General features: G+C 42.2%; 1 protein-coding gene across 3 annotated transcripts in view; it reads left to right on the forward strand.

Moving 5' to 3' along the window:
- bbs9 (Bardet-Biedl syndrome 9) overlaps window positions 1-16,202 on the forward strand; it is a 373,121-nt gene that overhangs the window by 73,967 nt on the left and 282,952 nt on the right. For all 3 annotated transcript variants that reach the window (XM_055634652.1, XM_055634651.1, XM_055634653.1), the window contains exon 14: window positions 144-248. In XM_055634652.1, the coding sequence (XP_055490627.1) occupies window positions 144-248 (105 nt within the window). The remainder of the gene's footprint in view (window positions 1-143; window positions 249-16,202) is intronic.

Below are 16,202 nucleotides of genomic sequence, written 5' to 3' on the forward strand. Positions count from 1 at the left end.
ATGCTGCCTGACCCATTGAGTTACTCCACCATTTTGTGTCTATCCTCAATCCTCAATCACAATATGTAGATTTCTTAAAGTACAGAAATAGCAAAATAATATTTTGACTTTTTAATTTCTAATTTTTAATTTCTGTTTCTCAGAACCTGGAACATCTAGAAGTGTAACTGTATCTGTATTCCTAAAGGAGAGCTTCCCACCTGCCATTCTTGGGGGAGATACTGCAGTATCATATCGTACACCAACAGGTACAAACAACAATTTTCTATTGTTTAACTGTTAAACCAGATTTAATCCAGCCTCGAAAATGTAAACTGCTGATTAGCACAGATTCTTTAATCAGCATGCAAAGTACTTTTGGGTCAGGTTGAATAGACTATAGCTATAATGTATATATTAATTTTCATAAATGTTCAATTCAGAGTGGAATGGATGCAGCTTTTCTTCAATCCCAAAGGACTACCTCAGAAGTGGAAGATTTCACGAAAATATGTAAATAGTAAACAAATAATATTTTGAAATTCAAATATATAAAATATAACTTACTATATATAAATCGCTGCTTAATTTTGAATAATAAATAGTAACAAGTGTTGATAATTTGGCCCTTTATGTCAATAATAACTGACGTTCTGCTGCTCAATGCCATTTTACTGCATTAACCCCTGATGCCATTAATATTTAACAAATGTATTTATCTCTGCCATGAATCAAGTCTGACAGAACTCCAGGGTAGTTATCATTTGGGATAACTCTTATTAGTAACCAGCTTTAGGTGGTGCGAGTGGATTAGTGCACAATAATGAATGCTGGACATTAATTGTTTTCTACTTTGCAGCTCTGTCAAAGCAGCGGCTCATCTTAGGAGTCCAGACACGTTCAGTAATTATTCTTGAGAAGTTATGAATTAGGAGGAGTATGCACCAGCTTGCTCCCACATTTAAAAAGATAATACCTGATCAGATTTAAACTTTAACTCTGCATTTTTACTTGTTCCAGTAACCTTTCACCCACTTGCTTATAAAGAATTTACCTCTGTCTTAATATAATTCATTATTTCCTCCTCGTGTTGAGAAATAGTTCTAAATTCAGCACCTCTGAGAGAAAATGTCATCTTATCTATTTATTAAATGGGTGAGCCCTTGTTTTAAAAGAGTGATTCCATAGTTTTAGATACTTTTATGCACGCTCTTAGTGCCGTAGTGCTTGTCCAGAGATAATTGTGTTTGAGCTGATCGTATGAGTGGAATAGATTTTGTTTCATTGTTCAACTTGGGTTGTGCAGATTGCCTCCTACTTACAGTCCACAAGAATTTATCCCAAAAAAATTGATAGTGTTCTGTCGGGATCAGAATTTTTGTCCAGTTCATGTACTGTTATATTATCTGTATTCTTCTTTAACTGGAAGGGAATATCTCCTGCCATCTGCTGCTTTTCAAACTTCACCACTTTAAAAACCCTGGGTCTTAAAGTAAGTGATTCCATTGAAAAAGAGATAAGATTCTGATTAATTCACTCTCCTTAATTGTACTGTTAACTAATTTTTCAAAATATAGATCAGTGAGATGTTGGCACAAGATCTGGAGTAAATCTAGGAAGTGTTTCTTCTAGCTCAAAGAAACACTCACCTTGAACCATTGTGTAAAATTCAACTTTGAATAACTAGTCTTTAATATTGACTCACATATTAAAATAATTTCACTATTAAAAAATAATCCTCCTATGAAAACAACCCAAATAACAATATGAATTAAAAATAAAATCCTTAAAATATGAAAAAATATAAAACATTAATTGCATACATTAAGCCTGCTTTGCAACATTAATTGGACTGCTCTGAGGAAGGACATTATTGCTATTGAGGGAGTGCAGCGTAGGTTCACCAGTTTAATGACGGGACTGACACATGATGAAAGAATGGGACGACTGGGCTTGTATTCACTGGAATTTAGAAGGATGAGAGGATATCTTCAGATTCAGATTCAGATTCAAACTTTGTCATTGTGCAGTGTACAGTACAGAGACAACGAAATGCAGTTAGCATCTCCCTAGAAGAGCGACATAGAATATGAGCTATAAATAAAAATATTTACGTGCATACAGTCATAGTAGGGCAATTATTTTTTTCCTGATGGAAGGAGTGTCCGGGGGGGGGGGCTGATTGGCAATCACCGAGGTACAGTGTTGAGTAATGTAACAGCTGCAGGGAAGAAGCTGTTCCTGGACCTGCTGGTCTGGCAACGGAGAGACCTGTAGCACCTCCCGGATGGTAGGAGGGTAAACAGTCTGTGGTTGGAGTGAGAGCAGTCCTTGACGATACTGAGCGCCCTTCGCAGACAACGTTTGCTTTGGACAGACTGAATGGAAGGGAGTGAGGAACCGGTGATGCGTTGGAAACATAACATAATGGAAACTTATAGAAACATAAAATTATTAAAGGAATGGACAGGCTAGATGCAGGAAAAATGTTCCCGATGTTGGGCGAGTCCAGAACCAGGGGGTCACAGTTTAAGAATAAGGGGTAGGCCATTTAGGACTGAGATGAGGAAAAACTTTTTCACCCAGACAGGTGTGAATCTATGGAATTCTCTGCCACAGAAGGCAGTGGAGGCCAATTCACTGGATGTTTTCAAGAGAGAGTTAGATTTAGCTCTTAGGGCTAAAGGAATCAAGCACCTATTTTTCTATGTTTCTATGTTTTTTCTATGCTCAGTTATTTTTAAATGTAAATTGCCTGAGACATGCAATTGTGCCTTGCACCTCACCATTGAAATAATTGGAGTCGCTGAACCATAGTAGGTCTGCTTGGCACATTTCCAATGGATTGATGTATTAGTGTAACTGCAGGGTCAATTGAGAAACAGTTGGAATGACAAGAGCTGGAAGTTCACTTGCATATTCACATGAGTGTTCCTCAGATATGTTTTGGATTGTTAATCTGGCCTTCCCTGGAAAAGGTTGTGCATCACTGTTAAAAATACAACCAGGTGGATGCCATGAAGTGATTTTGCTACCAGCTGATAATGGGTGAAATAAATCTATAATGGATTTTAACAGGGTCCTGTAATTAAATTTATATTATACACATGCTAAAAGATCAAAATTAAGTAATATTTAAAGGGAGCTTTGATTAATCTGACAGCTCATTGGTTCTGCAGATTTAATTTAAAGGATAAAGCAGTATTATGATTGTTAATGGAGTTTAACGTTTGTCACAGCAGCTGTGGAATTGGATTTTAATTTGTGAGATATGTCAGGAGTGAAAAAAAATGGCATGCGATATGGCAAAACCCTATCTGCCCAGTCTGATTATGGACCATATTCCATATTTTCTTCTGACAAGGAAGGAGGCCATTCAGTCCATCTTATCCTGGCTTTTCAGAGCAGTCCAATTGATGTTGCAAACTGTGTTCTGTTTTTCTTTGTGCTTTCTTTGGGGAACAGAGCGAAACCCTGAAGGTACGTTGGACACTTTCTATTACTTTTTTTTGAGAAATGCATACGTCTAGATTTCAATATGTGGAAAGGAACTGCAGATACTTGTTTAAACTGAAGATAGACACAAAATGTTGGAGTAACTCAGCGGGACAGGCATGATCTCTGGAGAGAAGGAATGGGTGACATTTCAGGTCGAGACCCTTCTTCAGACTGAGAGAACGTTTCGGGTGGGGACCCTTTTTTACACCTCTGCCGAGTCCAAGCGCAGGCTCGACGATCATTTCGCTCTGCTCAGTCCGCCTAAACTTACCTGATCTCCTGGTTGCTAAACACTTCAACAGCCCCTCCCATTCCCACGTTGACCTTTCTGTCCTGGGCCTCCTCCATTGTCAGATTGAGGCCCAGTGCATTTTGGAAGAACAACATCTCATATTTTGCTTGGGCAGTGTAGATTAACCCTCATTAATCTAAGCCATTTATAATCTCCACTACACATATATGCATTCCACCCATTACATGGTATTACAGTACTACTCAGTATTACACTAACAAGGTCAGCAAGCTCTCAGAAGCCACGCCGAGCTGGATATGAATGGCTGGCAGTTTAAATGTTCTGGATTACTTATGGAATAAAGACTAATTTTTCACTATGTATGTTGTCGTGGATCATTCACAAACAGGCAGCTTACATCTCAGTGGTATGAATATTGACCTCATAAGTTCCTAAGTGATAGGAGAAGAATTAGGCCATTCGGCCCATCATGCCTACTCTGCCATTCAACCATGGCTGATCTATCTCTCCCTCCTAACCCCATTTCCTGCCTTCTCCCCATAACCCTTGACAACCGTACTAATCAAGAATCTATATCTATCTCTGCCTTGAAGATATCGATTGACGACCTCCACGGCCTTCTGTGGCAATGATTCACTACCCCCTGACTGAAGACTTCTCTAACTTCAAGTAACCCTTGCATAACCTCTCTCTCCATCCCTCCCCTTCCAATTTCTCCGACCAGTCTGACTGTCCCTGACTATATTTTATCTCTGTTTACTTTGTTGTTACCTTCTCCTAGCTGACAATGGTCTATTCTACATTTTCCTTGATCTCCACCCCCTTTCATGTCTCGTTCTCACACCTGCCACTTGCATATCTCTGTATTTCCTCCTCCCCCTCCCCCGAAGAAGGGTCTCGACCCAAAACATCACCCATTCCTTCGCTCCAGAGATACTGCCTTTACCGCTGAGTTACTCCAGCATTTTGTGTCTATCTTGCATCTAGATTTCAGTGGCTTCAATGAAGAAGTTTCACTCGGATGGTCTGCACATGTATTCTACACTGCATTTGATGAAGGGTTTAGTTCTCGGGCTTCAAATTAGCTTTGATTTTGGAATTTTCATTGGTGGATGTTTGTTATCAGATTTTTGCTGGCTTGGGAATTTTGATGGTATTAATTGAGTAATCTGTTAGATGAAAGGAAACTTAGTGTGGATAAAATCATTGATATAACCACACTATACTAGATGTGTGTAAGTGACATAGCACTGGGTTCTATTCTATCTTCTTCCACGGTCCCCAACCATGCAAATGTAGGGTGGTAGCCGGGTATTAAAAACACCATAATGAATCAAAATAAAAACAGAATATACTGGAGAATACTTCACAGGACAGGCAGCATCTGTAGAGGGAGTGTTTAATGTTAACATTTCAACATGATGATATTTCATAGATATTAGCATCCAAACGTTTTTAAGTTATGGGGGTGGAGGATGGGGTTGGAGGGGTGGGGGGGTGAGAGTTGGGAAAGGATATTCGGTGGATGGTATTGGTTGTGGAGATGTTGTTTATATAATAAGATGGAAACCAAAAGAGAGAGAGTGGTGGTGGTAGTATCAACTGAAAGGGGTTGGTGAATAACTTGTTTATTGCATTCATTCCGTCTGGAAGTAATATAAATATAAAGAGATTCATGAGAACAGAAGAGAGCAGAAAATAAAATACAAGCTAGAACCATGAACTCCCAAATGTTGTTTTTACTGAAAATATAACGTTCATTCAAAAAATGATGAAAATATGTAGAAAGTTAGGCAGCATTAATGGAGAGAGAAATACAATTACTGTTACAGGTTGGTGAACTCTTATCAGATCTGTAACTTTATCAGAAATTGGTGAATATACTGTTGTCTTGTCTAGATACAATCACTGAGTTGATCTTTGTATTAGTTTTTAGTCTAAAGGAGGTGAGGGCAGAGTGGGGTGGAAAATCAATATGACAAGCAGATGGAAACTTCTGGTCATTTATAAAGTTTAGCATCAGAGAACCAGCTCATTTTTTAATGAATGAATCCTTTATTTTACTAGTTCACGATAAAATGTATTGATTAGGGCAATGTGGTTAATGTAGACTCCATGGACTTTAGTAGTGTCTTTGACAAGATTCCACTTGGAGGGCTGGTGAAAAGGGTTAGGGATCCAAGGCAAGTTGACAAATTAGATCCAATATTGGATGATAATTAGGAGACAAAAGATGGTGGTAGGGAGGGATGTGTTCCTTTGTTATTGGGATCAGTGTTATAGATATTAATGATTTGAATATGAATTTAAGAGGTATAATTCATAAGTTTGCAGATGGGTGATAACTATTATGAGGATAGTTGTAATATAGAGGATTCTTATTGATCAGGCAGAGCATTGACAGATCAAATGTAATCTTGGCAAATGCAAGTTGATGTGCTTTGAGTGGGCTAATATGAGCAAGATATATACAATGAATAATTGGGCCCTAGGAAGTATTTAGGAACAGGGAGGCTTTGGTACAGGCATCTAAGAATCCTTGGAGGTAGCAGCACAGGTGAATAAGACAGTGAAGAGAGCATACAAGAGACTAGTCATCATTCACCAGGGCATAGCATATAAGATACATGAGGCATTGGTGCAATTTTATAAAACTGTGGTTTGGACAATAGACAATAGGTGCAGGAGTAGGCCATTCGGCCGCTCGAGCCAGCACCGCCATTCACCTTGACCATCCACATTCAGTACCCCATTCCCGCCTTCTCACCATATCCGCTATCTTTGAGAGCCCTATCTAACGGTTTGGTCCAACTGGAATATTCTACACAGTTCTGGTCAGCACACTACAGGAATAATGTGATTCCACTGGAGAGGATGCAAAGGTGAATCACCAGGATGTTGCTTGGGTTGGGATGGTCCAGTTATGAGTGGAGATTGGATAGGCTGAATTTGTTTTATCTTTGAGTGGATGAGGCTGAAAGGTGATGGGGGGGGGGAGGGGGGGACGGTGTGTGGTGGCTGAAATAAATTTACAGAATTATGAGGGACACAGAAGAACATTTTTTCTGTAACAGGTGCCTACAATTAGAAGGCATGGATTTAGAAGTAAGAGATTGAGAGAGGATCTGAGGAAGAACTTGTTCACTCAAAAGATGGTGGTGCCAGGTAATCTTTCAACACTGAAGCAGTACATAGAGTCAAGGAGGCTTTATTGTCATATGTCCTGAAACGGAGCAATGAAATTCTTACTTGCAGCTGCACAAAAAATATCTATACATGGTACCCTGTAAAACCTATTAAAAAAAAGAGCCAAATAGTTATATATTGTTAATATATTATATAAACAATAATAGTACAAAGTTAAAAATAATGCATGCAAGTTTATGTAGATCGGAACCTAGTTGGAGGTAGTAGTGTTTAATAGCCTGATACTAAGAGGGAAAGTAAAGTAAAGTATCCTTTATTGTCATTCAAACTTTTCCGTTTGAACAAAATTGCATACTTTGCAGTCATGACAGAAAATAAAATACCAGAACACACACAATTAACACAATTTAACACCCACCACAGTGAGTCGACCAGGCACCTCCTCACTGTGATGGAAGGCAAAAGTCTTAAAGTCCTCGTCTCTTCCTTCCTTGTTCTCCCTCTGCGTTGAGGCGATCCAGGCTTTCGATGTTAGGCCCCCCGCTGGGTGTTGGTAAGTCCCGTGGCCGAATCCGAGCTCTGCGAACGGGCCGGTTCAAACTCCGCGGCCTGGAGCGGTCGAAGCTGCCACCCTCCAGTCCAGCGGACTAAGCTGTTGTTGCGGGAGCTCTGGAGAATCGGTCACCAACCTGGGACCCGCGAGCTCCCGATGTTGCCGTCCACTGGGCCCATGGCCGAAGCCTCCGACCTCATGGCCGCAACGCCAACACAGCCCCGAAGTCGGCCAGCTTCGCATTGGTAAGTCTTGGTTCTGCTTCTGGAGCCTCGAGGTCAGTCCCAGTTTGAGGCCGCCAGCTCCACGATTAGGCCTCAGCGGAGACGGAGACGGGGATACGGCAAAGAAAAGGTCGCATCTCCCCGAAGGAAGAGACTAAAAACAAGTTTCTCCCACCCCCCCACACATGCACAACTAAAAATAAACTAAAACATATGTCCAACAGGACAAAAGAAAACAAAAAAAAAGAAAAGACAGATGGACTGCAGGCGAGCTGCAGCTGTAGGGGCAGTGCCGCCACTTCCGGAGAGCAGGAAGAAGCTTCTCCTGAACCTGGGCATTACAGTTTTCAGGCTCTTATACCTTCTTCCCGATAGCAGGAATGAAACAAGAGCGTGACCAGGATGGTGTGGGTCACTGACGATGCTGGCTGCCTTTTTGAGGCGGTGACTTTTGTAGATAGTTTCGAAAGGTTGGAGGCTAGTACCCAAAATCGACTGGGCAATTTTCACCACTTTTTGCAATCTTCTTTGTTCCTGGGTGTTTCTGATCCAAAGCATAGAAGACTTTGGACCCAGAACTGGTAAATATGATTAATGAAGATGGGTAGTTGATCGTTGGCCTGAACATGGTGGGATATATGGCCTGTTCTCTGTACTATATGACTCTTATGAAATTTACATAGATATATAGACAATAGGTGGAGGAGTAAGCCATTTGGCCAGCACCGCCATTCAATGCGATCATGGCTGATCATCCACAATCAGCACCCTGTTCCTGCCTTCTCCTCACACCCCTTGATTCCACTAGACTAAGAGCTCTCTTTTGAATGCATCCAGTGAATTTATGTGACTTAAAGGCTTTCCTTTTCTGTCGAAGTCTGATTATGCTGTTGTAAAGTTCAATTGACAAAGGATTTGAAAGAAATGTTTCATGCTGTTCTATGCAGTAATGTTACTTCCTGTGTTTGCCTAAATGTTTAGCATTATCAGCTAAGTGGAATAACACTATGAATGCTTCTGAGCCAAAGCATAGAGTAACCTACCAGACATAACAGGAAAAGATCAGGGAAGTTCTAACAACTAACTTTGTGCTGGTGCTTTTGGGCCATATTTCATTTCCCTGTGAAAGGATTGATTTGGGCTGTGGTGATTACTCAGGACACCACAACAATCTATTCCACTTTCATACATTCTTTAGCAGTAGCAAAGATTTCAAAGCAACACACACATTAGCAAAGTTTGGAGAGATGTGGAATATATTCTGATGCACCCAAAAGAAGGTGTACTTTTGATGATATACGTACTTTGATGATGATGTACTTTCCATCAATGGTGGAGTTGTTTGTGGAGTTGAGTGTGATTGCAGGCAGCTGGAGTTGGATCCAGAGGCCATAGATATGAACGTAGGACTGCAGGAGGCAGCAGAGTTAGGATGGGAGAAGATTTAATGATGGAGATTTAATAATTGAATCAGAATTGGTTATCAGAGAGCTTGTAGCAAATAGTGCATTATAGAGTCTAAGAGCGATACAGTGTGCAAAAATGTTCTTCGGCCCAACTTGCCCACTCAGGCCAACATGTCCCAGCTACACCTGTCCACGTTTGGTCCAGACATGTCCTATCCATGTACCTGCTTATGTGTTTCTTAAATGTTGGGATAGTCCCTCCCTCAACCTTGTCTGGCAGCTTGTTCCATACACCCTCAAGACCTGTCCTTTCCATGTACCTGTCCAAATGTTTCTTAAACGTTGCGATAGTACCTGCCTCAACTACCTCCTTCAGCAGCTCACTCCATACACCCACTACTCTTTGAGTGAAAAAGTTACCGTACAGATTTCTATAAAATCTTTTGCCTTTCATCTTAAACCTATGTCCCCGTGTCCTCAATTCACCTACTCTGGGCAAGAGACCTGTGTATAAACCCGATCTATTCCTCTCATGATTCCATACAGCTCTATAAGATCACCCCTCATCCTCCTGTGCTGCCAGGAATAGAGTCCCAGCCTACTTAACCCCTCCCTATAGCTCAGACCCTCTAGTCCTAAATATTGTGGGGGCATTGTGTTGTGGGGGCATTCTGAGAAATGGTGTAGTCAGTAGAGATTTCGAGTGACTCATAATTCAGATAAAATTACAGTAGAGAAGTTGAATTTGGTACATTTTTAGGGTTGGATAATTTATACCATCTGAATTAGTTTTGAATATTTAGTTTAGTTTAGATATACAGCGCAGAAACAAGCCCTTTTGGCCCACCAAGTCCGCGCCGACCAGCGATCCCCGCACATTAAGACTATCCTATACCCACTAGGGACAATTTTACATTTACTAAGCCAATTAACCTATATACCTGTACGTTTTGGAGTGTGGGAGGAAACCGAGATCTTGGAGGAAACCCATGCAGGTCACGGGGAGAACGTACGAACTCTGTACAGACAGCACCTGTAGTCAGGATCGAACCCGCTTCTCTGGCGCTGCATTCGCTGTAAGGAAGCAACTCTACCGCTGCACTATCATGCCGCCCTATATTGCAGGTAGAGTTTGATTTATTGACCCGATCTTCAAACGAGTGGAGATCTGGCCAAACATACAAGTTGCCTGCCTGCTGGCAGAGAAGTTAAAACAATGTTTTGTGTCTGTCTTCATAAAAGATGGAAAGTTTCCTAAAAAATAGTGGGGAATACTATTAAATGGATTAAAGAAATTATTGTTTGTGAATAAAAAATATTATTGGACAAACTAATGAGATTAAAAGCCAATAAATCTCCAGGATTTTGGGGAATCCCCAAGGGTATACCTCCTATTGAAAAGACAGGCAGGTGGGCAGAGGGGTGGGGTAGTTCTGTTGATGAGGAATGAAATTCAGTCCCTTTCAAAGGGCGACATTGAAACAGGAGATGTGGAGTCAGTATGGATGGAACTAAGGAATTGTAAGGGTAAAAATACCCTTATGGGACTTATCTTCAGGATAGTAGGTCATAATAGATTGGGCAAAATCAACATAGATTTATAAAAGGGAAATAATATTTGTCAAAACTGTTAAAATTGTAAGATGCGGAGTGGATGAAGGTCAACCTGCATTTGGATTTTTGGGTTGACTTTGATAAGATGCCACACAATAAATTAAACAAAATTAAAGCACATGGTATTGGGAATAATACAGAATGTGGGGAACAAGTTAATTGTGAATATGGAAGGGTGTGCAATATACTGTAAGATTGTATGTCTCTGCTGATTAGATTGGAGCCACTTTCCGGGAGAAATTTCATGGAAATTTAGAAACCAAGAAAGAATGTCTCAGTTTTTCCACCCTGAGTGAACACATCTGCTACAATATCTTACCTAGTATACAAAGACTGTGACTTCCTTGGCGACTTAGAGTTGTACTGCATAGAAATGAGCCCTTTGGTGCACTTTGTCGCCGCTGATTTTATTACCCATCCACACATCTCAATTGCCTGTATAGGATTCCTACCCTTCCATGCTTTGCCTATTCAAGTGCCTGTCTAAATATCTCAGACATATTGACTGAATATGATTCCACTACCTCCTCTGCAGTGAGTTCTAGATATCAACCACTCTGCGATTCACCCCATTTGCATCTCAGAAAAGCCATCAAACCCTATGGTGCTTTGCATGTTGTTATGAAAGGGGTTAATGAGGGAAATTAGTTTATGGAGGGGATAGAAGCAGTTTTCTTCAGCTTCTGATCGAGACCTGCTCTGCTCATTGTCTTGTGTTATTCATGTCACATGTCAGATGTTCTACCTATACCCATACCTCAGCTAGTTTATCCCACCCCAGTGATATTTTTGACATCCTCCTCATATTATTTCAGTTATCTTAGTATTTTCCCATCATTTACCTTCCATAAACCCCAGTTCGCTGAGAAGCTGTTGGATGTGATCCTGCACAAAGCTATACTTTCACATTGGCCAAGTCCTTGCTGACCAACATTGGCACCTGTTCTCTCCTGCTGATTAATTTCAAACTTTCGCACATATTTAAATCCTTTCACAGGTTGGCCCCCTCCATATTTCTGGAATCTTTTCCAGCTGTACAACCCCAAGAACTAACTCCTGAATTTTCTTACCTTCAGCACTCTCCTTCTAGACACTTATACGCTGACTCAGTCATTTGAGTCTAGTGCTCCTTTGGGCCTGTCCCACTTAGGCGATTTTTCAGCGGACTGCCGGTGACTGTCAAGTTGCCGGCAGTCGCCTGAAAAACCGGGAACTGGAACAGCGACTGTCAGAGTGGAACACGCACGCACACACACACACACACACGCACACACACACGCACACACACACACACACACACACGCGCACACACACACACACACACACACACCGCGCGCACACACACACACACACACACACACACACACACACACACACACACACACACACACACACACACACACACACACACACACACACACACACACACACACACACACACACAGACACATAGAAATAGAAACATAGAAATTCAATTGAGCAGGCTGTCAGGCCATTCCCGTACCTGCCTCTTCGAGCCTGATCCCCTTACCGCCATCTAACAAATATAGCCAATGAACTGGCCTCAACTACCCTCTGTGGCAGAGAGTTCCAGAGATTCACCACTCTCTGTGTGAAAAATCTTCTCATCTCGGTTTTTTTAAGTAAGCTCCCCTTGTACTTCCCTAACATCGCAATCTTCTGCTCCATACCCCCTGATCCCTAAATTCTTAGCCAGTCAAAGGTCCTGCCAATCATCTAACCGTCCTGCACTCCCTCTATGGCAATAATGTCCTTCCTCAGATTTGGAGACCAAAATTGTACGCAATACTCCAGGTGTGGTCTCACCTAGTGTCTAGGTGTGGTCTCACACACACACCGCGCACACACACACACCCTCCCAGGGCAAGTGGGGGAGCGCTGTCTAATTCCCTTGTGCAAAGCCAAGGTGATACAGACACACATCGCGATAAATAGGCACTGTAATTAAGACAGCTAAAGCACAATGTACGGTAAGTTCTTTAAGAGAGGTGGGGGGAGAAGGAGTGGAGACAACTTTTACGAAGCCAGAGATACACGGCTGTGAAGTTCGGTGGACATTTAACCAGTCGGTTCTTTGGATCTGAAAACTACTGCTTATTTTTTTCCCCCCATTGAGCCAATGAAAATCACTGGTTAGCACCGGCTCCAACCTACGTGAACCTTTGACCTCCTCGCAACCCACTAGGACCTCCTTGCGACCCATCTGCGGCTCAAAAATTGGCGCAACACGGTGACTTCATTCTAATCGCCGCTAATTTTTCAACATGCTGAAAAATTCTCGGTGACCATAATGAGGCTGCAACTAATTCTTTTGTTTTTGTTTTGGGAAGCCAGTTGTGTATTCAAACAGCGGGGAATCTACTATGATTATAGCAACAATAAGCTTCTTCTGCTGCTTTTATGGGAAATGTTGTATAAATGTAAATGATATTCTACAATTTCTAGAGAGTATAAACCAAGTCTATCCAGTCTTTATTAATAATCATTGTCATAAATAGACAGTCCTGACATCCCAGAGAATATCATATAGTTTATAAAGCTGGGCAATGAAGTATCCGTCTCACGGCACTCCCGCCCAAAAACCAATAATGTATCTATACATTCCCACCTGCCTGCGTTTGGCCTGTCCCCTCTAGGTGGAAATCGCTATGAAAACATCAGGAGGGACCGCACACACACACGACCCTGTACCGGCACTGCAGTAGAACCTCTCTCTGCTCCTATACTCAAATCCTTTTGCAATGAAAGCTAACATACCATTCACTTTCTTTTACTACAGCCTTGCTTGCCTGCTGCACATGCATGCCTACTGGCCCGTCGTTGGCAGGCAGAGTTGAGCTGGGTTTAGCGTTGTTTCTCTGCGCTGGCTTTGGGCCTGGGTGCACCGCTCCTGTCTGTACCATGGGGGCACCGGGGGGGGACCGGGTGGGGACGGGGATGGTCCCATTGCGGCGCTGGAGACCCGGGATCGATCCTGTCACTCGCTGCATCTAGAAATTAGGTTAGGCCATTCCCAATCGGCCTGCACCATTTAGATCAAACTCAGTATCCCGTCTGCTTTCCTGTACCCTTTTTAGCCACCAAAATCCCTCTTAAATATAGCCATAACCCTCACATTTATGGCAGATTAGTTCTGAGATTCACCACTCTCTGCCAAACAAGTTTTCCCATCTCGGTTTTAAAGGGATTTCCCCTTTATCCAGCTGTGACCCCTTGTCCTGGACTATCCAAGAATCACCCTGCAGTCTGTCCTAGAATTTTGTAAGTTTCTATAAGATCCCCTCTCAATCAGAGAGTATAAACAACTAAGTCTTTCTTCACTGCCCCCCAGTCTGGTGAGCTTAGTGTCAAAACGTACGCAATACTCCAGGTGTGAGATACCCTGCAACTTCAGTCCTCTCTGCTCCTATACTCAAATCCTTTTGCAATGAACTGCGCTCTATCCTCAGTGCCTGCACCTCCCTACCTTCAACCATGACACCCAGGTCCGCTCTGACCGACACCTCCCTCCTCCAATCATCACGCCACCAATTGGATCATCATGTCCCGCCCTCTATTGCCCCTGCTGACCGACGTCTCTCTCTTGTCCAATCAGCGCCCTCTATCCTCGATCATCGGCCCCCCTCCTCCACCACGCCGACATCATGTCCCCGCCCCTATTGCCTGCTGACCGACGTCTCTCTTGTCCAATCAGCGCCCTCGATCATCGGCCCCACCACCACTGTCTCGCGGAAAGCGGAGATTTCACCGAGTTTTAAAATCCGGATTACCAAAAATGGGGGTGTTCGTCCCCCACCTCTCAAAACGGGGTCCCCCTGGCCCCCCCGGGATTTCTGCTCCTGCCTCTAGACCTATCCTTTCCATGTACCTGTCCAAATGTTTCTTAAACGTTGCGATAGTACCTGCCTCAACTCCCTCATCCAGCAGCTCATTCCATACACCCACCACCCTTTGTGTAAAAATAGTTGCCCCTCAGATTCCTATAAAATCTTTTCCCCCCTACCTTAAACCCATGTCCTCCCACTCTTGATTTCCCCTTCGCTGGGCAGAAAAGACTTTGTACATACGTTTACCCGATCTATTCCTTTCATGATTTTGTATACCTCTATAAAATCAACCTTCATCCTTCTGCGCTCCAAGGAATAGAGTCCTAACCTGCTAAATCTCCCCCTATAGCTCAGGCCCTCGAGTCCTGGCAAAATCCTCGAAAATCTTCTCTGCACACTTTCCAGCTTGACAACATCTTTTGTATAACATGGTACCCAGAACTGAACACAACACAAAAGCATTTTTGTTCACCCTATGTACCTGTGATGCCACTTTTAATGAACGGTGTACCACCACTCCTAGATCCATCTGCTCTACAACACTCTCCAGAGCCTTTCCCATTCACTGTGTAGGTCCTGTCCATGTTATTTTTCCCAAAATGCACCAAAGTCCATCAACCGTTCCTCAGCCCACCTGTCCAACCGATCAAGATCCTACTGCAACTTTAGGCAACCATCTTCACTATCTACAATACCTCCCACTTTAGTGTCATCTGCAAACTTGCTAATCATACCATGTACGTTCTCATCCAAATCATTGATAAAGATGACAAACAGAAATGGGCCCAGCACCGAACCTTGAGGCACACCACTGGTCACAGGCCTCCAGTCGTCAAAGCAACCTTCCACTATCTGAAGAAGAGTTTCGGCCCGAAACGTCACCTATTTCCTTCGCTCCATAGATGCTACTGCACCCGCTGAGTTTCTCCAGCATTTTTGTGTAACTTCCACTATCACCTTCTGCTTCTTTACATGAAGCCCATTTTCTATCCATTCGGTTATCTCTCCTTGGATCCCATGGGATCTAACCTTCCAGAACTGTCTACCATGCTGAACTTTGTTGAATGCCATGCTGAAATCCATATATAGATCATCTATAGGTCTGCCTTCATCAATCTTTTTGGTCACATCATCAAAAAAAAGTCAGATTTGTAAGGTGTACCAGAATGAGTGGTAAAATTGTGAAAATATCGCTAACAATTTAAATTTATGGATCTGTCATTAAAATCAATTCCCCAGATTAAAAATGACCAGTTCTTCTGTCCTGTCCATTTTAGTACTGTGCATTAAATGGCATAATATAGTTGGTTTAAATATAGATATGAATTATGGCATTTAGAGTAATCAAAAGTATTGCACGAAGCAGCATGTATTTTATATGGGAAATTATTTTGAGTGAAAGCATCTTTGCTTATGCCAGAATCCACAGAAGTTACACAAGCCTTTCATTTATTAATGAACTCAACATTGACCTGTGCTTACTATAGGTCAAATGGATTTTCTCTCGTTTCCTCCTAAATGCATCTCTGTCTGGAATTAAATCTATGAATTCCTTTTCATTTCCTTTGTACATAAAAATAAATTATTTTTGTCGAAGTTACTTATAAACAAATGTCAGGAATAAAGTTTCAGTCAGCACAGAGATTGACAGAGAATTAAGCTCCTTCACTGTATGAATGG

Source organism: Leucoraja erinacea, chromosome 4, assembly GCF_028641065.1.
Source record: "Leucoraja erinacea ecotype New England chromosome 4, Leri_hhj_1, whole genome shotgun sequence".
Taxonomy (NCBI): domain Eukaryota; kingdom Metazoa; phylum Chordata; class Chondrichthyes; order Rajiformes; family Rajidae; genus Leucoraja; species Leucoraja erinaceus.